This window comes from Bidens hawaiensis, unplaced genomic scaffold (genome assembly GCF_021521415.1).
Source record: "Bidens hawaiensis isolate Kalapana, Puna unplaced genomic scaffold, B.hawaiensis_p1.1 tig00011621_1, whole genome shotgun sequence".
Lineage (NCBI taxonomy): Eukaryota > Viridiplantae > Streptophyta > Magnoliopsida > Asterales > Asteraceae > Bidens > Bidens hawaiensis.
The window spans coordinates 281,682-307,321 of record NW_027491909.1 but is presented as its reverse complement, the minus strand read 5'-3'; the positions used below and the strand labels follow the sequence as shown (position 1 = coordinate 307,321).

Sequence of the window (25,640 nt, the reverse complement as noted above, 5' to 3'; positions counted from 1 at the left end):
AACTAGAAAGGACCTTGCATGCGTTGTACGATTATCCGAGTACGTTGGTTGCTACCAACTGGAAAGGACCTTGCTTGCGTTGTTACGCATGTTCATAAAATTATATAGTTTTTATGTATGTATATCAAAACTGTGATATTCTTATCAACTACTTGTTAGTTGACCTTTTATTTTACATACATGCTACAGGTACAAACATTAGAGGATGATACTTGGAGAAGACACTAGACTTAGGTTATTCAATCAAATGGACAAGTTGTATAGTTTTATTATTTATTGTAATTATGTGGTACAAACTTGTGTATATGATGCTTAAATCAGTTAATGATAATATTGTCACTTAATAGTCTCACATGTGTTTTGAGCAATCTGTACGTCACACTCGGGCGTTTCCGCTTAAGCTGAGGTGTTACAGTAATTCTTACTAAACCAAAACATACTTATATATATATATATATATATATATATATATATATATTTAATTTATCCGAAATAATATATTATGTAACATTAATTTAATTTTAATGATTTCAGCTTATGGCGGCACTGCTCTATCTTCCATACAATGAGTGGTTTATTTAGATTGTGATTACAATTGTTATTAGATTAATTTATTCTGTTAATTATTCTTGTCACATTCATTGGTAATTGTTACTAAACCAAAATATACGTTTTTATTTTTTCATTTCAGCTTATGGCTGCCTAACTTGGTAGAATGGATTATTTCAGGGAATGAGCATTTGCTGCAAAAATGGCTTTGTCTTTGTACAACAATGGATGTAAAGTTATGATTATTTATTTATTTATGTATGTTGAACAATTCATGTAATTTAAATCATTTTTATATAATCAATCTTCTATTATTGTTGGTCAAATCGATTTAATATATTTCCAGAATACAACTTTATTGGTCAAATTCGATTTATAATGCAGGTTAAATTAATATATATAATACAACTTTCCATTTTTATATTTAACGATTTTGTAATCATGATTAAATGTCAAAATCTATAATATATATATATATATATATATATATATATATATATATATATATATATAAACGAAAGCCTTTAAAAGCTCTCTGGTTGCTCCCTAAATTCTCTCAAGCCACCAGATTGCTTTATTTGTAAATGGAGGCTTCTCATGCATTTGACCCGAATTCACGGGTATGGGTCTCACCAAACGCAGATAGCTCTTAAACGGGTTATAACATCTCATTAAATTAAAAAATAATCTTACCAAATATTTGATGTGAAAATCCTATAAAATAGGGATATACTAAAATTTAATATCTGATTAAAAAATATATTATTTATAGTTAAGAAACAATTTTATAGTAAAAAAATAAACGCGTCATGGGTCACCAAATCCATATAGCTTTTAAACGGGTTATAACATATCATTTATTTATGAAACTCTTTCATCATCAAACCCTATTGGGTTTTTGGGATTCATTTTTTTATCCTCTTGTAACTTATTAACTTTTATAAGTTAAAAAGATGTTGGATAATGTGACTTTTTTAAGTTTTTAAAGAAGAAAAAAAGAGGTTTTGATAAGTTTGGAGGGAGTAACTTATCAAAAGTAACTTATATAAGTCAAAAGGAGGTGCAAATATGGAATCCCAAACATGGCCTAAGTATATTATTAACTTTCTTAAAATAAAGTAATTTAAAATCCAAAAAATAAATATTAAAAAATGAAAAATGTAAAACAGCCCCCGTCATACGAGGGATAAAACCTAGTTAATGTATAAAATAAACCCCCCATATTAATGTTTCAAAAATCAAAATTCTTTCCATAGTTTTTGGAAGTTTCTAATTAACATATTTAGTTTTAACTTTTTTAATTATCGTTATATTATTTAGTAAAATTAGTAGAACACAAATTTATTGTTTTGATATTTTTTTATTATTCATAAAATAAAACTTTAACCTTCGATTTAATATATCTAATTAAAAAGTCACTGAATATAGCTAAAACAAAAGTTAAATTATAAATTTCAATATAATAAAATGAATATTTATTTATTTCTGTTTTTATATAATTTTATACTTCAATTTAAAATGAAAATAGTCATTCTAATCAATCTTGTATTTGAAATTCAAATTAATTTACATAATCATTATAATTTACATTTAATCTCAGAGAACATTATTTCACCAATGCCAACGATATTTAAAAGATTTTTATAGTTTTCAATATAATCAAACTTTGCATTTTAATAAAATGCCCATTTATTTTTATTTCGGTTTTATATAATTCCCATAATTTATGCTTAATATTGATAACATATTTATACCCATTTTTAAAACGGAATTTGACCAATCTTGCAACAAAATTTAAATTTTTTTAATACTCTTCAATCTCAGCGTTGTTTCCATTTTTAATATTTGACAATTTTCTAATTATGCTTAAATGTAAAAAGTAATGTATACATTTTAATGTTTGTGAATGCTTTTTTTTTTAATTTTGTTTTTAAATAAGTTATTTTCCAGGTTTATTACAGAATTTCATTTTAAAATACAAATTAATGATTTCAACTATATATTTAAATTTAAAATTTAGATAGTCATTGTAATTTTGTTTAAAGCGCTACTTAATTTACAATGGTTTGTTGCTTAATTTATGCTTAATATTTATAACATATTTAGGGTCAAGTTATTCTACAAAGGGAGACAAAAATGAGAATGATGAGAAGGATTTATAGCCATACAAAAAAAAACATTAAAATATTAAAAATAAATAAATAATTATAACTCAAAATTTAATAAAAAACAAAAAAAGTAAAAACACAAAAATATTTCCACCGTCTTCCTCGTTCTTAAAAAAAAGACAAAATGGCAAAAGAAGTCCTTTACGTTTGACCCGATTTTCATTAGACGTCTTTTAACGAAAAAAATAGCAAAAGACATACATCATGTTTCAAATTCCTTTCACGTTTCGTCCTTTGTCACTAACTCAGTTAATTTTTTTTTAAGTATGGTCATGTGCAAGATACACGAGGGTAAATTCGTCTTTCTACTCGTTAAGGGACTATTTGTGTAAATTATTTAAAGTCTGAGCCATGATAAAAAATATACAAAACTCTCTCTCTCTCTCTCTCTCTCTCACCTCAGCCAGCAAATCCCCCAAATCTAAACCCTAAAACCCAATATCAACTCATTCTATCTCTCTACTCTATGTCTTTATACAATCAAGAAACCACCACCGGTCACCGCCACATACCACCATCGGCCACCGCCAGGTCTATGTAGGTAAAGGTTTTGGGACCCACCATCACACATTCACACCGATCAAACCCTGCTTCTTCCCCCAAACACTTCTCAATTACACCTTCCATGGCCGCCGCCCACCTCCGCCACAAACCACCGTCTCACAGTACCGCCAACGAACCTTCGTCTATTCAGATGAAGATCCCCGACATGAAACCACTACTTGAACCTAACTGGTTCTGATGACGGTGCCGGTTCCGATGAGGGTTTCGTTTGATTGATTCGAGATGGATGCTTACAAAGATGAGGGTTTCATCCCTGGTGCCAGCGCCGGTTCCGATGACGGTGTACGACATAGGGCAATCAACAGAGTCGAAGTTGGGACTCGGGTCGAGTTCGGGTTTGGGGTTGGTTACTCAAGAACAAATTACAAGATTAAGAGGAAGAAGAACTATTATGATGTGTTAGGCCGGCATTACAGCAAACATGGTGGTGATAGTGGTGGTCAGATGTGGTGGTGGTATTGATGATGGTAGTGGTGGTAGTGGTTGTGTAGAGGGTGAAAAAGAAGAGAGAGGCAGATAATATTATTTATATATATAATATTCTTTTTAATTTATTTGTTAAAATGCTTTTTTAATTATATTTATGTTTTTATTTTTAATTATTAATTAAATATGAAAATTTACAAAAATACCCTCATGTGCAAGGCACATGACAGGATTTAACGAGAAAATTTAACTGAGTTAGGGTTAAAGGGCGTAATATGCTAGACATTTTAAACGTTAAGGACGTTTTCTGCTATTTCTTTTGTTAAAGGACGTCTATTGAAAAAACGATCAAACGTAAAGGACGTCTTTTGCTATTTTTTCTAAATAAAAAAAATAAAAAAATCTCGAAAAAGACACAATGTTGAGTTAAAAAAAAAACCATTGTGTCTTTTTGTTTATCATTGTGTTTTGTGTTTATGACAAATTTTAATAGCAAAAAAAAATGAAAACTTTCTTCAAATATGACAAATTTTAATAGCAAAAACTTTACAATTTTTAGTTGACCAATTTATAATTGCTTAATTTATGCTTAAATTCATAACAAATATAAACTCGATTAAATACGAAATTTGATCAATTAGCAACAAACTTTTAAAGTTTTTCATACTTTTCAATCTCGACAAACATTTCATTTTATTATCTAATGGCGATTAGACATTATTTATTAGGTTAGTGTAATAATTTTTAAGAGTGTAATTAAAATTGTAACAATTTTTTATACAAAATTTATTTAATTTTAACAATTAAATAGAATTATTGTAAAACCTACTTATATAATTCAACAACATAATAAAAAAACATCCATTATGAAAACATACATAAACTCCATAATAAAATAATCAAATAAGATTTAAGATAATATAAATAAAATAACAATCTCCATAATCCAAAAATACAAAAGTTCCATTTTATTGAAATATGATAAATGAAAAAGGTAATATCTAAAAATAAAACCCACATTTTAATATTTCAAAAAGCAAAAGACTTTCCATAATTTTTGGAAGTTGACAAATTAATCAATTTGATATTAAAATTTTAATTTATTTCGAATTATAATCAATGGAATATAATGAATGAAAAGTTTCTTGAAATTTAATAAAATGGAACGATTGTCGCAAATTAAAAAAGTAGAATTTTTCTTCAAATATGATAAATGTTAATACGCAGCAATAAATTTACAAATTTTATTTGACCAATTTATAATTGCTTAAATTCATAGCAAATATAAACCCGATTAAATACGGAATTTGACCAATTAGCAATAAACTTTTAAAGTTTTTCATACTCTTCCATCTCAACAAACATTATATTTTATTATTTAATGGTGATTAGACATTATTTATTAGGTTAATGTATAAGATTGTAATTATAATTGTAACAATTTTGTATACGAAATTTATTTACTTTTAACAATTAAATAGAATTATTATAAAACCTACTTATATAATTCAACAACATAATAAAAAAATCCATTATGAAAACATACATAATCTCCATAATAAAAAAAACCAAATAAGATTTTAAGATAGTAGAAAAACATCAATTATGAAAAGGTTTAAATTTTTCTTTAACTTGACCAATTTATAATTATGTCTAAATAATTATGTCCAAATTTCAAGATGCATGCCTAAAACAAAACCCTAATCCCTTTTCGATAACCAATTGTAGATCATTTTTTGAAATTCCAAATAAATTCCATATTATAAATATTATATATCATTATATACCATTTCATTAGAAGATTAAGTTATAACTAATATGTGATTTTGTACTTGTGTTATAAGTTATAAAGATGTTTTAATTTTCTATTTATCTCTGTTAGTCTTTGTATTTTGTATTTGAATTAAAATAACAATTTAATGTCTCATAATTTATGCAAAAGTATCCTTTTTTTATGTAAATATGATATTTGCATTTTACTAAATTTATAATATACACATATATTGCATTTTAAATATGTTCCACCCGTGTGTAGCACGAGCACTGTTCTAGTATTGATTATGTTGCATCTAGAGCTGTAAATGAATTGAATCAAACATTTCCTTGTGCAACACCTACTTTTCATTCGTAAACGTTTATGCTATATCCATATTACTCGATCATCAACAATCAACACACTCATTTTTAAGTATACGTATTACTCATTCCAATGCCTCATCGGGAGAGGGCCAAATCATCTAACCACTATGACTGATTTATTTCATAATGGTACACATGTTGATTATGTTGAATATAGGGTTGTAAATGAACCGAACCAAACATTTTCTTGTGCAACACCAACTTTTCATTCCTAAATGTTTGTGCCATATCCATATTACGGAGAAGCTGGCAATTTCATCATATTAACTATGTATATTTAGAAAGCAGGTGTGATTTCACTCCAATAACATGTGTAAAAGAACATTTATTCTTTTACCGACACGAACAAAGTTACTAAATCAAATTTCAAATGGACAAAAAGTTAGCATAATTAACCGTAACTAATTGAACCAATAGAAATCACAACTTTAAAATCCAACACAAGAGCATAATCATATGAAGCCTAATCACATTATGATAAAACTAGGGAAATTGAAATTAAAAAAACTTAAAAAATCTATGCTCAACTAGCACCATAATACAACCATTTGATGAACTAAATGGAAAATAATTACCTTCTACACATACTTGAACATTAATCAGGTGCTACTAGAACTAATTTTTTATGATTATGCTAACGGGGTTGTTTGACAATCTTGTGCTGACTTAATAAAAGGTGTAACGGATTTAGAGGTAACTATGAATCATTTAGCATGTCTCTGAAATTTAACTATTGAGAGGTGTGATCAAACACACTCTACCACTAACCGATTCAGATGTAGGTTTTTAAATCATTAAGAGGTTATCAAACACCTCCTTAGGAAATCTCTTAAAAATTAACGAACACATCCCCTGTTAATTACATTTTCTCTTACGTATGTCATTGAAACTAAAACAAAAATATAATTAACGCGGTCACTCAAATATATGATATAATAATAAGCTTAAATTTACCTATAGCATTTTTTCAAAACATTAACAATCATAAGCTTCGGCTTTGACTTCTTTTATAATTTGTCTTGATATGCCGAATGAGCATATTAAAGTGACTACAAGTTGTTTGCCAACATTAACATACTTTATTTTCCCATTGGACCCATTAAAGGGGTAGTGGCGTAGCTTGTTGTCCGTTTGTCTTCTGTTTTGATGTAATTTAATTTTCATTCAATAACAATCTAATTTTCTAAAAAAAAAATTAACAAAACTGAAACAGGTAATTTACCGATATAATAGAAACCGGTTACTAACTAATTGAAACCGATAATCAAAAACCGGTTTGAACTTTTGAGACAAAAACCGATTTGTAACTAGTTAACCTTAACATAGGTGAATATGGTAAGTGCTAATAAGGTTAATTTCAATAGTTTATTATCGGTTAACTAGTTAATAACTAAACCGAACCGATCACACAGGGAACCAATAATCGATTTTGATCATTTGACCAATAATCGGTTACGGTTAGTAACCGATATTCCAAAAACCATTTTCGGGTTTGGTCAACAAAAGTCAAGAACCGGGTTGAGTAGGAACCAGTTCCGGGTATGATCGGGTATTTGACTGGGTTTGCAGGGTTTTTATCAGGGTTGGACCGAGTTGGGTCCGATTTGAAGTGGAGCTGGTTCCAGCGAGTTCGGTTCGTGTCCAAGTTATTTTTTTGAGGAAATATTACCTAGATCGTATCCGCGAGTTCGAGTTAGGTACACCGGGTCAGGTCTAGACCCGGGTTTTTTTCCCGTCTCTACTAGGACCTATCAATCATGCTAATTAAGGATGAGCTGGATACTGATACGAAGGCAAAGAAGAATACCAATATTGTGTCAATCCCGAAACATCAAAAAGTCAGTATCAAATTAATGCATACGCTATCGTTTGCTTGTCAACCAAATTAAAAAAAAATGACCCAAAAGTCCAAAACTAAATAGTTACTTGTTCAGGCCTATTGAATCGGCCCAATTGTGAACCAGCTAAGGTTAGATGTCTCTGGAACAATCCCCATTTTACCCCTCTCAGAACACTCTAGAACGAACTCATTTACCATTTACCCTCACCCCTCTATAAAAACCCACCCACACTCCATTTTCCTAACGCATTAATCACTGCTCTAAATAAGCTTCCTATCGTTAAATCAATCAATTCTCATAACACACACACAATGGAGGACGATTTCGACTTTTCAGCAGCCGCCGGAGCGGTTAACGACGACGAAGTGATGGATGATACACCGGTGACGTTGAAGGCCGGAGAAGAAAAGGCGATCGGAAACCAAGGTTTGAAGAAGAAACTGATTAAGGAAGGTGAAGGTTGGGATACTCCTGACAATGGCGATGAGGTTGAAGGTATTGTTATTATTATTGTGATTTGAGTGCGTTTATTGTTGTTGATTTTTGGTTTTGATTGGTTTGGTTTATGACAGTGCATTATACTGGAACGTTGCTGGATGGTACTCAGTTTGATTCGAGTCGGGAGAGGGGGACTCCCTTCAAGTTTACTCTCGGTGAAGGTGATAATTGGCTCTTAATTCATTATGTATTCTTCATATTGCATTGTGCATTATGTTATGTTATTATTTAATATGATGCTTGCTATAAAATTATAATCGTAAATTAATTTTTATAAATAACTATTAGTTTCTATGAATTTAAGATAGAAATAATTAGGTAATAAATATGTACATAATTATAAATTTTTATATTAAAAAATAACTATTAGTTTCTATAAAATTAAGATAGAAATTTATAGAAATAATTAAGATAGAAATAACTTGCTGAGCTCGAGCTTTAGATATAGAGCTTTCAAACGAGCCAAGCCCGAGCTCGAGTCCTCTTAAGTTGAAATAAGTTTGAGCTAAGCTTGGCTTGTGTAGACATAGAATAGGGATCGCAAAATGCTAGTTATGAACTACCTGTTCATAGTTGTAAAATTGTAATATACAACCACATGGTGATTGTAGCTTAAGTTAAGGTTAATTGATTTCTATTGATAGGTCAAGTAATTAAGGGATGGGATCAAGGAATCAAAACAATGAAGAAGGGTGAAAATGCACTTTTTACCATTCCTGCTGAGCTGGCATACGGCGAGTCTGGCTCGCCTCCAAAAATCCCTCCAAACGCAACTCTCCAGTTTGATGTGCAATTGCTTTCCTGGCTTAGTGTTAAGGACATTTGCAAAGATGGTGGAATATTCAAAAAGATTGTAAACAAGGGAGAGAAGTGGGAAAACCCTAAGGACCTTGATGAAGTTCTAGTTAATTACGAGGTTCAACTTGAGGACGGAACTGTGATTGCAAAAGCAGATGGAGTAGAATTCACAGTTCAAGATGGTAATTAAACTTTGCTGATTAGTAATGTGTTTTGCCTAGTTGCTAATATGGTATACCTATAATATCATTTCAGGACATTTCTGCCCTGCACTGTCGAAGGCCGTGAAGACAATGAAGAAAGGAGAAAAGGTGATCCTTACAGTTAAACCTCAATGTAAGTTTGCAGTCTGGTAGTATGAAACAGGGTTTATGATTATTTGGTTGGTTTTATCACTTAGAATTGTTTTTTTTTTGGTTACAGATGGTTTTGGGGAGACTGGCAAACAAGAACTTGGGGTTCCACCAAATGCTACACTGCAAATTACCTTAGAGCTTGTTTTGTGGAAGTCAGTTACAGATGTTACAAAAGACAGAAAGGTTATGAAGAAGATTTTGAAAGAAGGAGAAGGATACGAGAAACCTAATGAAGGAGCTGTTGTTCAGGGTATGTGTTATGTTATGAACTATGATCTGATTAATTTCGAAAGAAAAGAAAAGAAAGATGTGTCTGATAATTTGCCTTGTGAAATGGACAGTGAAGTTGGTTGGTAAGCTGCAAGATGGAACCATATTCACCAAGAAAGGTTATGATGAGACTGAGTTGTTTGAGTTTAAGACAGATGAAGGTACACTTATCATAATGTTTGTTAATTAGTTTACAAGCTTATATTCGTTTATACTTACTTTTAGGCATATCTTGATTGTTGCACAGAGCAAGTTATTGATGGGCTTGATCGAGCTGTGGTGACAATGAAGAAGGGGGAAGTAGCTGTTCTAACTATTGCACCGGAATATGCTTTTGGTTCTGCAGAATCTAAGCAGGAGTTGGCAGTAGTCCCTCCTAATTCTACGGTGACCTATGAAATTGAGCTTGTGTCCTTTGTGAAGGTTAGTGTAGTTATTTGGTGATAAATAATAATAATATAATAACGAAGTGATACATTAGTTAACATTATGAATTTGTAGGATAAAGAATCTTGGGATATGAACACCCAAGAGAAGATTGAGGCAGCTGGGAAAAAGAAGGAAGAAGGGAACTTATGGTTTAAGGCTGGTAAATACTTGAAAGCTTCAAAGAGATATGAGAAGGTAATGTTGAACGAGTTTGTAGATGATGTATGTATGATCTAGTTTTGTTGTTGGTGTTAATGAATGAGGTGAATGTGATTAATGGTGCCAGGCTGCTAAGTACATCGAGTTTGATACCAGCTTCAGTGATGAGGAAAAGAAGCAAGCCAAGGCGTTGAAGGTGTCCTGCAACCTCAACAATGCGGCTTGTAAACTGAAGCTTAAGGATTACAAACAAGCTGAGAAGCTTTGCACCAAGGTTTGAATACTATCATATTAGTTTATTAAATTTCAATAACAAAACTATGGTGTGTAGATGGATGAATGCTGACGTGGAGGGTTTAACGAATGCAGGTGTTGGAAAGTGATAGCAGGAATGTTAAGGCCCTGTACAGGAGGGCTCAAGCTTACATACATCTGGCCGATCTGGACCTGGCAGAAATTGACATTAAAAAAGCACTGGAAATTGAGCCTGATAACAGGGATGTGAAGCTGGAGTATAAGGTGCTGAAGGAGAAGATGAGAGAATACAACAAGAAGGATGCTAAGTTCTATGGAAATATGTTTGCAAAGCTTTCTGCACTTGATTCTAAAGTATGAATTGGATTCCTTATAAATTACGTGTTTGCTATGTGACATACCACTGAATGTTGTGATTATTTTGTGCAGAAGACAGCTCCAATGGCTATTGACAGCAAGGCTTAATGAACACATACATACGAGAATGCTGCATAAGTGTGCTTTCTTTGTTTTGTGTTTGTTATACGATGTTTTTAGTGGTATTGTTGGTTCTTCCTATGTTCCCCATTAGTTGTGAATAATGATGAGATACTGAATTGGAATCTGTCATCCTTTTTTTTCTCTCCTTTTTTTTTGGTTGGCTGGCTATTTTTTTTTTTTTTCTGTTTTCGGCATGGCTTTAGACTAATTTTGTATGCCGAAACCTGCAACTTTATCCAACGTATATTATGACAACACAAAAGGTGGCTTTAACTCTAAAAAACCAACTACAAGCCAACAATCATAAAATATAAAATGGATTTTTTAATAATAGCGAAATACTAGTGACTTCTCTTTGGACAAGCAACTTACAACCATAATCCATTGAAGGGTAAAAATGTAAATAAGGTTTTGTAACATAGATTTGTCAATTAGGGTGTCACATAGATTTGCCAATTAGGGGTGTCTCGGGCACACCCTTACGGGTAATGGACAATCGGGTATTGTGGCCCGTGGAGAATAGGGGGTGGGTGAGTTGTACAAAAAGAGGGATTTCAAAGATATTTTTTTCCTAACTTTAATGTAGAAAATTCGTCATTAAAATGGCCTTTTGTAGTTAAAGATTAACAAAAAAGTTGTAGAAGAACAACTTTCAAATGACTAGTAAAGAGTTTGTCAAAAATTGGTCTTCCAATTAAAAAATGTTACTTCATTCAAAACCTTAACGTACTTCATGATGACTGGAACATGCATCCATGTGGCAAATTAAATCCAAGCTAATAAAGCAAAAGCAAAATCTTGGAGTTAAATAATGCTGAAAAATGAGTACTATTTCTCAAAAATTAGAACAGATATTTGATAATTAGCTTGAAACATGTTCAGCTGAACAGATAAATGGAACATCGAGATTAGTCTCATTATCCAGTCCAATCTAGAAGAGTTCTCTAATGCTAAGGCATTATTGTTACTAATAGAACAAATCTTCCGGAATTGTTGAAGATTTCATTAAAGACATAGTCTGGAATGAAGATTTACACGGTGAAAAATGAGTACTATTTCTCAAAAATTAGAACAGATATTTGATAATTAGCTTGAAACATGTTCAGCTGAATAGATAAATGGAACATCGAGATTAGTCTTATTATCCAGTCCAATCTAGAAGAGTTCTCTAATGCTAATGCATTATTGTTACTAATAGAACAAATCTTCCGGAATTGTTCAAGATTTCATTAAAGACATAGTCTGGAATGAAGATTTACACGGTGAAAAATGAGTACTATTTCTCAAAAATTAGAACAGATATTTGATAATCAGCTTGAAACATGTTCAGCTGAACAGATAAATGGAACATCGAGATTAGTCTCATTATCCAGTCCAATCTAGAAGAGTTCTCTAATGCTAAGGCATTATTGTTACTAATAGAACAAATCTTCCGGAATTGTTCAAGATTTCATTAAAGACATAGTCTGGAATGAAGATTTACACGATGAAGATTTTTTTGATCACATAATCAATGTCATGTATATGATGCTTTTAGGTCTTGATTTTCTCACAAATAAAGACCATGAAAATAAAATTTACTAGAAAAAACGAGACAAAATCTTATAAGAGCTCAATTATGTGATATATGTCTTTTAGACGATTTCACTTGTTTATTTGAGCAAAACTTATTAAGAAATGATTATGATTAAGAAAATAACTAAAGCACTCCGAGTATGAAAACCTGATTTTCTCGAAATAATGGAAAAAATTTTAAAAATAAAACAAGTCCCTAATACTAATATAACCCAAGAAGTTATAAAGCCTAAAGAAAGGTATCTCATTGAGATGCAAAAATATCAAAAAATTGAGGCACTACTTGAAAAAGTATGCTCATAAAATCCTATTGACCTAGAAAAATCCAAAAATTGGATGAAGGCGTCAATAAAATTAGTAGATCCTAAAACCGTAATTAGAGTAAAACCAATGAAATACAGTCCACAGGATAAAGAAGAATTAGTAAACAAATTAAAGAATTACTTGAGCTAAAATTAATTGTTCCAAGTAAATAACCTCATATGTCCCCACCTTTTTAGTAGAAAATGAAGCTAAAAAGAGAAAAGGAAAAAGCAAATGGTTGTGAACTATAAAGCAGTCAATCTCACCCCAAATTGGCGGGATCCCTTGGTTTTATGGTGAGGAACTTGCTTTTGTTTTATAACTTGGGTAAATTTGGCGATTATGAAGAAACAACCTATCATTTGCTTACCTCTTCATACCTTGCCTCTTTGATTTGCCATTTTGTTAGTAATTGATGTGAGATCCCTCCCATACTCCCATACGATGGAAGGATTTTCTTTTGTTTCATAACTCGGTTACCTCAGATAACGTTTTATACGGGATTGTTTTGCAACATGTTGGTGCATTTGAAATGCTAGGAACGATAAAAAAAAACCCGCTCATTTACATGTATTATATGGAATAATTGGTGTAACTTCATGTTATAATTTGTTGTTTTTCTAAGCCCCTTATTAGTTTCTAAGGAAATTTGTTGTTCGAAAAAAAGGTATTAGTAATGTTAACTCAAGGAAACTATTGTTTCATTTAAAAGTAAATTTAGGTATTAGTAACGTGTTAAGAACGCAGGACCCTACTGTTTCATTTTAGATGTGTTAAATACAACCCGAATTCTCAGTCCTTTAGCATCTCTACCACTAAAGGACTGAGAAATTACTCTTTGATAGAAGCTACCTTGAACTGCATGGTTCCATACAGGCATACAGTACTATTACCATTTAATTTCCAATACCATATCAGTATATCATGGTTCCAATTAACATCACAAGGAAATACTTAAAAAGATTATAATAATAAGCTGAGTGTGTACAATGTAATATCTGAAATCAATCTGCCTGTTATACAATTATTGCTGCTAATACACACAAATAAAGAATGTCCAACTTTAACCATCTCTAACCAAACAAGAGCATATTTTACACTCAAGACACCACCCCTCACGCCGCTTTCCTCGTCTTCCCCAATTCACTTCTCGCAGTTATTATATCTATATACTTACAAAAAAGACTTAAAGCAGACTAACCCGAGATCTTCAAACCAATAACTACTTTAACCGGGAAACACTAACTAACTTGCTCCCCAATCAAATCAAGACCCACAACTAGAAACGTAACGCCTTGAAACATCAAGAAATAAAAGTGAATACCTTGTGCAGATAACAAGCTTCTCAAAGAAGCCGTCAACAATATAAAGGCAAGAGCAAGTTCTTTCCTATACAGACGGTTTTTCCTTTTCGGCCTCAGTTCTGAAAGACCCGACTCTGAAGCTGACCTATTGATAGTACTGCTCTCTCCATTGGCCTCTTGTGACTCAGCAAACGTTACAAGGTCTGACTCAGAAGCCCGGCCCAGTTTCTTGGTCACTACCCATTCGTAAGAACTGCCCAATTTAAATAGCCCAGATATCATAGCGTTGAATTTGGTTACAGACATTGTGTTTTCAAAGAGAAGGTATGGCACTAGGAAAGGGAATGAACGGGGTGCAGGTAGAATGTTTAAGACAGATATGACTCCCGGGATGTAACAGACTACCCAAGCTGGTAATTGGGCTTCGGGTAAGAACATGGTTAATGGAAGAATAATGCAGAAAAGAGTGAATGAGTAAAACGGAAGGATGAGTTTTCTTAGGAGAAAGAAAAGGAAGATTAAATTAGCTTTCTTCATGAAACTCATCTGCAGTAATTAAAGAAAAGAATAAGATATGGTTTATGATATATAAACAATATTAAACTTTTTTAACCTTTGAGCGGATAATATCCATAAAGCACAAGCGGAAAAGTTGCATTGGACCAGAATGCCATCTGTACTGCTGCTTCTTATAAGCTGCATATGACTCTGGGAGCTCACACATACACTGCAAGAAAGAAAATAAATTCAGATGTTGTCACGCTTATGATTTAAGTTACTCCAGAATATAATATTAAGAAGAACAACTTATGCCTTGACATCGTTTAAGTATATGAACTTCCAGCCAGAAAGATGAGCGCGAACAGCAATATCCATGTCTTCAACGGTTGTTCTTTCTAACCAACCACCGCAATCCTCTAGGGCTTTAATCCTCCATACGCCAGCAGTTCCATTAAACCCAAAGAAATTGATGAAAACACCGTTCACTTGTTGTTCAACCTCAAAGTGAAATGTTAAGTTTATGTTCTGCAACCGTGTAAGTAGATTCTCATCCTTGTTTACAAAAGACCACCTTGTTTGAACCAATGCCAACTCATCGTTCCCCTTCAATAAAAAGGTTGTTCCCCAATATAATCAGCATTACACTCAATGAACAAATTAACTAACATTTATAAACTCTTAAACCGGATAACAAACATGTAGAAATTTCAGACCTGTTTGGTTAGTGAAAAGGTTAATGAGGGTCGCTTGTTATCTCACGTGTCAAAAAGTAGGTTAAAGCGTAAAACAAATTGTAAGTCACCTAAAGTTTTATTTGGAACGCATGCAACCTTCTAAATCATTTTATTCAATAAACGATTAATTTATTGTAATACGCCGTCTTGCAACTATTTGAAACAAAAAGATGCTTACTTTACTATATACAAGCATATATGATTACTTTGAAACGTATGTTTATCGCTTGTGCAAACATTTGGGGCTATAAAAAGTTACCTTAAAATGAAGGATGGTTTTATTCAGGATGATCATACGACATACAAACATTTGAGGCTGTAACAGTTAAAAACAATGAATGTTAGTCAAAGCAAAAGGTACCTTAAAGTGAGGAATGGTTTTCTTCAGGAAATCTGGTGCTGGTTGAAAGTCTGCATCAAAAATTGCTACAAACTCATAATCTTTTACATAATCACAACTCATAGCTGATTTTAGATTCCCTGCCTTGTAGCCTGTGCGGATAAGTCGATGTCTGTATACTATATGCACGCCTCTATGTTGCCACTTGTGGACCTCTGCCTTGATAAGGGCCTGAACAGTTGTATCATCTGAATCATCAAGAACCTGTACAAGCATCCTTTCTCGAGGCCAGTCTTGGATGCACACCGCTGAAATAGATTGCTGATAGACCTGCAGGCAACCAATACATATAAATACAAATGATTTATTAATCAATTACATATTATACTACTATACATACTGACTTAAGTATGCACCATTGTAACAGAGGCAACTCCAAACGTTGCCTATTTTGTCCTAGCCCACCATTATCAAAAAGACTTTCCTAAAGAAACACCACACACACATTATCCAAGCATCACTATACCGTATGAAATGCCAAAAATGACCATATGGGTCGTATGAAGGTGAGAAATGATCATATGGTTCATATGAGGGGCGTATAAGGTGGTGTTCGCCAAATCATTAGGCCCCATGAATCTATGATGTATGCTGATCCACACTGAATACCGATATGGCCACTGACAAAGTCATATGGCCCGTATGACCATTTTTCACGACATCATATGGCCCCAATGATGTGGCACACTCTGGCATGTAGATTTTATTCGACATCATACGACTCCTAAAATCCTACGGCTTGTATAACCTGATAGGCACGCTAGTATCAGATTTGAGGGTGGTGTCATTCTTGCATCGCCTTATCGAAATTGTCAATCTAAACAACTTTGTGAAACCAAAAGTACCAAAAACATTTGAGAATAATGATATTTAATCAAGAATAAGTGTAGTGGTGTCAAATCCAGGGCAGCTAAGATGCAGTTTTCTGCAGGTTAGTTCACGCATTTAGTGACAAAACATTATTATTTTGTTAAAGTGGAAAAGATGCTAGTTCTTCTCAAAATGGCAAAACACAAAAGGCCACACACAGTTCATTTATGCACAGACAAAGTTATTAACAGCAAGTTCCACATGTAACTATATAAACAAAATTGGTTACAAATATTGGTTGAGATTAGGAACCTACATCGCCTTACCTCCCGCTCGTTGCACATAGGAATCTGCACCAACACCATCGGATAATCCTCCAAATCCGAGCTCGAAGAATACTCAAACGCCGCAACCGGTTTAATCCTCCTAAACTTGATCCAAAAACATCCGAGCACTAACAACAACCGATCCACCGATTGCACCAAGAACAACACAATACAAACATTCGTCAAACTCTGCAAAGGCGGTGCCAAATAATTCACCCTAATCTCAAGCCAATGCGCGTAAACATACTCCACCAAATCCGCCGCTCTCCCTACGTCCGGCGGACTAAAATGCCAGCCTCTAAAGTACGCAAGGAGCTCAAAAACTAACAACAAAATCACAATTACCAAAAACGCCTTGATAACGCGATAAAACCGCGTCTCAACCCGATACGTCAACGAGGTTGACGTATCGGATTTGATCCGTCGGTTTGCGGTTTTAACAACCGAAACCAGTCCATTAGTAACGTAAGCTAGCGAGCTAGCAATTTGAATGAGTTTTAATAACCACACGTGTTTGATTTGTCGAGCACTGCGTGTTCGCTCTCGTGGATCGTGATTGGTCGCATGGACTTCAACCGCTAAAAAATTAGGCGGTTGATCGTTGAATAATAAGTCAGAATTATGAATCTCTCTTTGTTTGTTCCACCATTGTTGAAACTCATAGTGTTGTTGCTGTTGTCGAGACATATATATCAGTATATACTAAGCTTTCAAATTTAAAGCTTTAGATAGATCTGGAAGAATTTGCTTCGGTACGCCACCATTGTTGATTGAAAGAAAGAATGAAGTGCTAAATTTAGTTAGGACTGATTCGGGAGCAGATTTACCGGAGATTATGGTGTCTCATCAACCGACGCGCTGCCGACGGTCCACGCGCTATGACAAAAGATTGTTGTTGTTTAGCTTGGAGTGTGCGCGTGGGGATGGTTGGGATTCTCTGCGGTGGTTCATGCTCTAGCAGGCAGCTGGCTACAAATAAATTGTCGGTGTCGTCTGATTTAAATTTTAATGTAAAAAAATCAGGGGTCATCGTTAAAGGTGCAAATGAGCGTAGTTACTCGCGAGCTATTCGAGATTGGCTAATTAAAAAAGCTTGATCAAGCCCGAGTCCGAGCTCAAGCCTAAAAATAAGTTCATTTAATAAACGAGCCAGAGCCCAATCTTCACTTATCAAACTCGAGCCGGCTCGCGAGCCTAAACGAGCCTACCATTTATATAATTTTTTAAAATACATATTTAATAATAATTAATTAATATATATATAATCTATGAAAAAAAATAAATAAAAATAACTAAATAGTATATATTATTTTATACATAAAGTTATAATGAAAAAAAATATATAAAACAGTTATAATTATATAAAAAAATAGTTGATATATAGTAAACGAGTCGAGCCCGAGCTCGAGCTTTAAAAACAGAGCACGAAACGAGCCAAGCTCGAGCCTAGTCGAGCTCGGGCTCAGCTCGACTCGTTTGCACCCCTAGTCGTCATCCAAACATTTTTTTGAAAGGCTAACAAAATTTTTATTAATATACTAGCAAGAAGCTAGCATCGCCCATTACAATTACAAGAAAAAAACCGGGCTTAACATCACCAAGGCCCACTACCAAACAACAAGATCAAGAACAACGAATTATTACAACCAAAACCTGGTCCAATCCTCCCACGTTAAACCTTTCCTTCTAGATCTATGCTTGATCCAGAGATAACCAAGAGCTTTAATCTCTTCAATCAAACATTGAAGGTTAACCAGCTTCCCATTGTAGACTAGGGCGTTCCGTTTCTTCCAGAGGCACCACATCGTGATTAAATAAACCGCATGGAACACTTTCGCTTTTGCTTTAAGAAACGTAGAAAATTTATACAACTCAACCAAATCCCGAGCACAGCAAAAATCAAGGGTACCTTACACAATTGGAGATTAAACACCATGTCATTTGAGCAAACTCACATGAAACAAAAACATGTTTAACCAAGTCCTCATCCTTCTCACATACCGGACAAACCGTAGACACTACGGGATGCTTCTTCTCGCCAATGCGTCTAGAGTAGGTAATATGTTGATTACAGCTCTCCAAGCTACGAAACCCACCTTCTTCGGGATCCAATTATTCCACTCAAAAACCGAGTCCGGCCTATAACATTAAATTAATTAATTAAAATATTTTCAAAACTGATTTTTTTATGTGATGTAAAATTGAAAAAAAAACAAATATTGGTGTTATTGGTAGGCTGTTCACAAGCTAAACCGAGTAAACTTTTGTTTGTGTTTGACTCATTTACAAACCGAACTAAGTCGTTTGGCTAATTTACAAACCAAGTCAAAATTGAACTGACATTTTCCTGAGCATTTTTTATTTGAGTATCGAGTGATTTCTAAGAATTACTTCTCGAATTTTTCACGTTAAAAACTTCTGTAAAGCTTTTAGTTATGGGTGAGTTAAGAACACGTGATCACAATGTAAATTAATTAATGTGCTAGTTCACAGTAACAACTTGCAATGTAAATTAACTACAAAGTATTTTGTAATCGATTTTGTAAATAAACAGACTAATTTAATAAAAAAGTAATATGCCAATTTATTATAAGGTTTAAAATATTCCAATACATCATATGCATCTTCCTCATGTACCCCGACAGTCATTGTGGCTATCGTTGCGATGACCCCACCACCAGGAGTGCCCTTATATCCTAACATCTAGTCTTCGACTAAATTTATGTCATGTTTATACAAAAAAAGTTGACATAAAGTTACAATCTTTATACCTTAAATTGAGCTTTTCATTGTCCCGTTTTTCTTTTTTTTTGCATCGTTTTAGTTATTTTGATTGAGTTAACTTGAAAAAAAAAACTCTACTTACCGAAACTAATTGTAAGGCAAGAAAATATTACACATAATGTAGAACTTTGTTTTGTTTCCTGTGACTTATTCTGGATTCTTAAAATCCAGCTTCACATTTATTCTCTGGCAAAAACGAACCGGCAATATGATGGCTTTGGACCATGCGCAGTCAAAACTCTGCAAATAGGGGCGATTCACGTGACGTCAAGTCAGCTTTTTAGAATTTTATAAAAAAGCGGTGTAGTTAGCACTCATCAATACTCTCATGCAATCATTATTCAATTATTATTATGTTTTTTTATTTCTTTTCTAGTTTTTTTTAATAAAAATAAAAGAATCAAACCCAATGAAAACCTAAGTAATTAAAAAAAAATAGCCCAAACAAAAATACAAGGCCTTGCTCCTAACCAAATAAACTTTCCTTGCCCAACAAAAATTGGCCCACCTACTAAAATGAAACAGATGTAAAATTTGTCAAACTTATAGGGTATGTTTGGTTGAAGATAACAGAATAAAGGGGAAATGGAATAAGAGAAGGGATGGAATGAACAATAGAATGAAATTGATTATTATTATTTTTAGTCTTGTTTGGTTAACATATGGTAATGAAATGAATTATTACTTTATGTTTTTTGGTATCCAAAAAAATTGTAGCAATGGAATAGAAAAAAATAAAACACTCATATCTATATATATATATATATATATACACCAAAAAAATCTGCAATGGTTATAGTGGTGGTGGTATTTCGGCAACAAAAATGGTGGTGGCGGCAGCGGAAGCGGTCAAACGGCAAGGGCGGTGGTTGTGGTGGTGGCGGTGGTCAAGCGGTGGTAGAATTGGTAGTGATGGTAGGGTGGCGGCGACGATGGTGGCAGTCAGGTGGTGGTGGTCAGGCAGTGACCCTGGTGGCAATGATGGTCAGGCAGCGGCAGTGACAATGGTTGTGGTGGTTATGGCGACGATGGTGGCGACGGCGCCTGTGGTAGCGTTGGTGGAAAGGTGGTGGCGGTGGAGGTGGTGGCAACGGTGGCAGTTAGGTGGTGATGGTGGCGATGGTAGTGGTGGTGGTGGTGGTGGTATTGAGAAAGTGTGGTGAATAAGGAATAGAATGAAAAAAAAAAAAAGAATGGTGGGAATGAATGGTTTTGATGGAATGAGATTCCATGTGTAATGGATAATTCCATTCCATTGAGCAACCAAACACTATTTTTTCATTCCCACATAATAAATCATTTCATTCCCACTGCCATCTCGCATACCAAACGCAACCTTAGAGTATTCCCAACAGGTCTTCCATATTATTTTGAGTAAGTTCTCTATATTATATAGAGTAGTTGTAAATGGAAGACATAGAAAATTTTTTGTTCATGAGTAAATTTGCAGAAACACTGTTCACCTTCTATAACATTTTAGTGTTTTTTAAAAGTGATTGTGAGTAAAGGAGGGATAAAAGGTGTGACATTTGTCAATTTTTAATCTCGAACCCGATTCATTTTAAATTTCAATGTAATTCAGATTATTATTTAATCAATAAAGTTTTGGATTTTATGTTATTTTTTTGTTTATGGATATATTGACACTTATGAGACATGCATGTTACACTAGACTTTTGACTAACATATGCATCCATCAAATTAATAGGCTATGGTTATCCACACACCTTTGACCTACCCACACACCCTTTAACGTGGGGTTCCATACGATCGTATAGCCTCTATACGACCGTATGTAGGATGTGTGGATAACCAAAGGGTGTACGAATATCACATCCCAATTAATATTGTAACATCTTTTCTTACCATCTTTTTTAAACTCTTTTAAAATGGTCAAACCTCCTCCACAAATCACTCCGTAATCAATTTTATCATTTAAAACATTCGTAAAGTAACCCCATCCTTTTAGTATAAATATGACAAGTTATAGAGAATTATTCTTTTTCTTTTCCTCTTCAAAAGGCTTCATGGTTAGGATTAACCAAGTCACACAAACATCCAATCCTTTCACTCTCCAACCAAGGTGAGTTTTTCATAACCCCTTGTTAACGCTTTTAATATTTTTAGGGTGTAGAAGGATACAAATTTTTATCTCGTTAGTTATGAAATTGTTTACAAACCAATTCACACATATCGTTCGTGTTAACATTATTCTCGCATCTTATTTATGATTATACATGAATTATGTGTAACATGTTTACTGTTTTTATGGTGAAAGTTACGCAAATACAAACGCATACACATGGTGGGAGGGTACGACGGGACGCACTTGCGTCGTCTAATGTTACGACTTCGGTTGTTTCGTAAGGTGGTTCTCACTATTACTACGGTTTCGACTAAAGGAACGGGAGGACGGCACTAGTTGATTTCATTTACCTTATGCTTGAATATTTATTGCGTGAGAATCGTTGAATCACACACACACACACTAGGATTTAGTCCCCTTGCTACGGGATTTTATTTACGTATTTGTTTTTAATCGTTTTGCTATTTTTATATTTTGTAATGATTTGTTTTGTTTTTTAACGTTGCTTTGTTTTAATTTAATACGTATATAGTAGTTTTACGCTAATAATATTTATTTAACGTTAGGGCTCTTTCAATTGAGATGTGTAGGTTTCTTAGATTTTTAACGAACGAACATAAACCAACACAAATATGCTGATTTTTTTTAAAACGAACAAACATGAACACAGATATTTATCTTATGAAAAAGGGGCGGTTAATGTAGGTTACGATGTGGTTGATGCATGAGAGGGGAGGTTGTCGATGGTGGGCGGTAATCATAAGTAAACCGGTGATGGAGAGGATAGACTGGCGACAGTGAATATGTAGATGAGAGAAATTATATTAAGGTTTGATGCTAAAAGGGTTTCACAAATAAATGAAATCTTATAACCCGTTTAAGGATCATTCGGGTTTGGTGAGACCCATGACCCGTGAAAATTATTCTTTGATGATTAAAGGGTTTTACAAATAACGAGCTGAGCTTTTTCAAGCTCGCCTTGTGCATATTCAAAATTTTCCTCTTTTAGACTTTTATGCATTAATTTTACATTGTGCAACCGAGCTCGAGCGAAGCTTTGGCTAGTTAAAGGTCTTTTTAGATATATAAAAATTATTAGAAACGAGTCGAGCTCGATCCAAGCCCGAGCTAGAAAAAACAACTTTGATCCAAATATTTTTCAACATGTGCAGCCAATTTCTTTAGATCCGCTACAAATTTAAAACAAACCCAAATATGTATTTTAGTTGTAGGAAGCCCGCGCGATGCTGCTGCGGCGAAAATTTTCGACGCTACTTGTTTCTGTTAGTTTATCAATCTCTCGTGATAAACTGCATAGGACTTCTATTAACTTTCTGATTCATATAATACTTTACAAAACGTGTTTAAAATATAATAAACAACTTAATATGTCTTACAATATACAGAAGATGCATACATGTTTAGGTAAATGACTTAGCTCCTTAAACAAATCCAAAGACCAATATCCTACTAACCCGAATCACATTGCGTCATCTTCAACCTTAGACATTTGCCTTCTATTTTAAGTCAATAAGGCATTGTTAACAATAGCATACCCCATTCTTCTCCGAATCAAATGAATTGACTGTTTTAACTATCTTCAGCGCTGAAATTATCAAGCAGTGCATCAGCATCTAAAGCATCATTGTTCTCTCAAAATGTTTTTGGACTCCCTCACTTCTTGAAATGTTTCCATCATTTTTTTTTTCTTTTGCAATCTAAGATCAAAATAAAAAGAGCACCAGTTAATAAAAAGAACATGTTACACAGCAATAATGCAAACAATAAAAAATGGAACAGGTCAGACCTTTTATTACATCATATCAATCCTAATTGTTGGTATGTAAATTACCTAAATAAAAGAATAATTGATGTCAAAACAGAATGAGCAAAAAAAAGTGATGAGTAACATTATTACTCCTAATTCGTTCGACTGTCCTTACCCCAACCAATTCTGACGTGCTACCAGCCCGACCAGGCCAGCCGTTTTCTGTTTTGTTTTTGAGGATATACAAATCATCTCATTAGTTTGTTGCTTTGGTGATTTTTGGCAGCATACAGATGGTCCAAGACTACATATAAACAGATTTTCCCCAAATTTTTGTCAACAAATGAACTCTATATATTTGACTGGAACTGGACTATTTATTTTCTGGAATGACTAAAAATCCGCTGCCTTTAAACACTTAACTGTCCAGTCAAACCAAGAACTTTTCAAAACTATAATTCAATGCTTCTATAGTCCTAAAATTTTGTCTTCAATTGTATATTGCTTCTTATATACATAGAGCAATAGCATGAATTAAATACCATCCTGCAGATGAGGTCAGGTCAGTTGGTTTAACGGGTTGAAGCGCATTCGAGAATGTTGCGCGGATTCATTTTTAAAGGGCATCCCGATAAACTTTGGCAGCAAACAAATTATTTCTGAAATGAACAATCGGTTTTAAATAAAGTCAATTAAATGGTCAAGAAGTGTCCTTAAATTTGTCAGTGTAATAATGTTTAGAAACACCTTACCCTTTTGAGCGAAGCTTTTCAAGAAATGATATCGACTCAACAGCAATGAGGTCGGGTCACTATAATATTCCATCACGCCTTACCCATACACGATAGATCATATAACCCTAAATCAAAACAAATTTAGGGTAAAAAAATGATTTCAGATGAAAACATAAGCCTATAAACGAACCAAACGTTCGGTGAACTGTTTGTGACTTGTTCGACGGGAAGTTCGTTTATGTTCGATCGAAAAAAGGTGCTTATTAAATAAACGTTTTATGTGGATTACGAGAAGAGATGGTGATCACTTGTTAGTTTCATGTGGCATACTAAGTTTGGTTTGGACTTTTATGACGTTAATGATGCAAAATTCAACCAATTTGTGCTCTCATTAGAAGATATATCCGTAAAGGGTGCAAGAAGAGAAAAAAGATAACAGGTGTGATACTAAGGGTGAAATGTTGATTTTTTTTAAAAATTTATTTTGGGCCTAATATCTCGAATGGATTACGAGTTAAAAAATATTAGACCCAATATATAAAATAAAGAGATTAAGATTTATACCTACTTTATAATTTTTTTTATAAAAAACTATATGTAAAAATTTTTATGCCTTCAAAAATTAAATGCTCCGACCGGTTGTTTGGGTTGCACCATACCCCAGTCAACTCTGATATTTAGTAACAAAGACACTATCATCCTAATTATTGAATATAGAAAAGTATTAAGCTTCGTTTGGGTAGAGAGTAGAGCAAATATTTAGCAACCCATTCTACACTTTTGATTTGAAATTATCCAAATGGAAGGTGAAAGTCTTGTCTTTTGGGGACGGTTAACGCTCGTTAAATAAGTATTGGATAGCTTGGGCACTTACTACTCCTTGTTTAAAGCTCCGTTAAGGTCTTGAAACAGTTGGAAAGTAAAAAAGAAGAAACTTCCTTTAGCTTGGGCGCTTATTTTCGTGGGGCTTTATCTGTACTTCAGCTTCCTTGTTTATATTATTAGAGCATTCTTAACCCATTTTCTAAAATTATATGAGGAGATTTTATAAATTTTAAAATGGGACTTTAATTGTTTATGAGTATAAGTTATAGGATGAAAAGAGAAAATGTAGTGATTTTTTGTAAATATAAGAAAACTTTGTTTGCCTCTATTTATTTTTTAATATTTGTTGAATTGGTTGTAAGTAGAGGAGAGAGAAAACTGCAATGATAAATGTATAAAAAGATATTATTTAATTAAGCATGAGAGAAAAGTGTAGTGTTTTTTAATGTAATTATAGAGATGGGGATAGAGGACGGGTTGGAAATGCTGTTACTATATATAATTTAGAACTTTGGTGCTGCAAGGACCTTATTGGGTCATTTTGCGGCACCTTAGCGG

The 25,640-nt window shown here is 33.4% G+C and overlaps 2 protein-coding genes across 3 annotated transcripts; one reads left to right on the top strand and one right to left on the bottom strand.

The window, feature by feature from the left end:
- Positions 1–7,998: 7,998 nt before the first annotated feature.
- LOC143538455 (peptidyl-prolyl cis-trans isomerase FKBP62-like) lies at positions 7,999–11,006 on the top strand. Of its 2 annotated transcripts, none has more exons than XM_077032020.1 (11): positions 7,999–8,182; positions 8,260–8,346; positions 8,830–9,165; positions 9,239–9,319; positions 9,407–9,589; positions 9,681–9,770; positions 9,857–10,032; positions 10,111–10,233; positions 10,325–10,471; positions 10,567–10,806; positions 10,885–11,006. In XM_077032020.1, the coding sequence occupies exons 1-11, from the start codon at positions 7,999–8,001 to the stop codon at positions 10,915–10,917; spliced, it is 1,680 nt and encodes a 559-aa protein (XP_076888135.1). In that variant the 3' UTR covers positions 10,918–11,006. The 2 variants fall into 2 exon arrangements, with proteins under 2 accessions (XP_076888135.1, XP_076888134.1); XM_077032019.1 differs by having other exon boundaries at positions 10,882–11,006.
- A 2,755-nt stretch (positions 11,007–13,761) lies between these two features.
- On the bottom strand, positions 13,762–17,609 carry LOC143538454 (putative xyloglucan glycosyltransferase 6). Its single transcript, XM_077032018.1, has 5 exons — positions 16,886–17,609; positions 15,711–16,019; positions 14,928–15,218; positions 14,728–14,841; positions 13,762–14,660 (listed from the first exon to the last, which is right to left on the bottom strand). The coding sequence occupies exons 1-5, from the start codon at positions 17,570–17,572 to the stop codon at positions 14,052–14,054; spliced, it is 2,010 nt and encodes a 669-aa protein (XP_076888133.1). The 5' UTR covers positions 17,573–17,609; the 3' UTR covers positions 13,762–14,051.
- Positions 17,610–25,640: the final 8,031 nt, after the last annotated feature.

What these genes read in the sequence shown, in the direction of transcription:
- LOC143538455 (XM_077032019.1), top strand. Translation starts at nt 7,999, where the DNA reads ATGGAGGACGATTTCGACTTTTCAGCAGCCGCCGGAGCGGTTAACGAC. An exon ending in CAAGTTTACTCTCGGTGAAG is followed by an intron (nt 8,347 to 8,829) that starts GTGATAATTGGC and finishes TTCTATTGATAG; the next exon opens with GTCAAGTAATTAAGGGATGG. An exon ending in AGCTTGTGTCCTTTGTGAAG is followed by an intron (nt 10,033 to 10,110) that starts GTTAGTGTAGTT and finishes ATGAATTTGTAG; the next exon opens with GATAAAGAATCTTGGGATAT.
- LOC143538454 (XM_077032018.1), bottom strand. Translation starts at nt 17,572, where the DNA reads ATGTCTCGACAACAGCAACAACACTATGAGTTTCAACAATGGTGGAAC. An exon ending in TATACTTAAACGATGTCAAG is followed by an intron (nt 14,842 to 14,927) that starts GCATAAGTTGTT and finishes TCTTTCTTGCAG; the next exon opens with TGTATGTGTGAGCTCCCAGA. An exon ending in TGGATATTATCCGCTCAAAG is followed by an intron (nt 14,661 to 14,727) that starts GTTAAAAAAGTT and finishes TAATTACTGCAG; the next exon opens with ATGAGTTTCATGAAGAAAGC.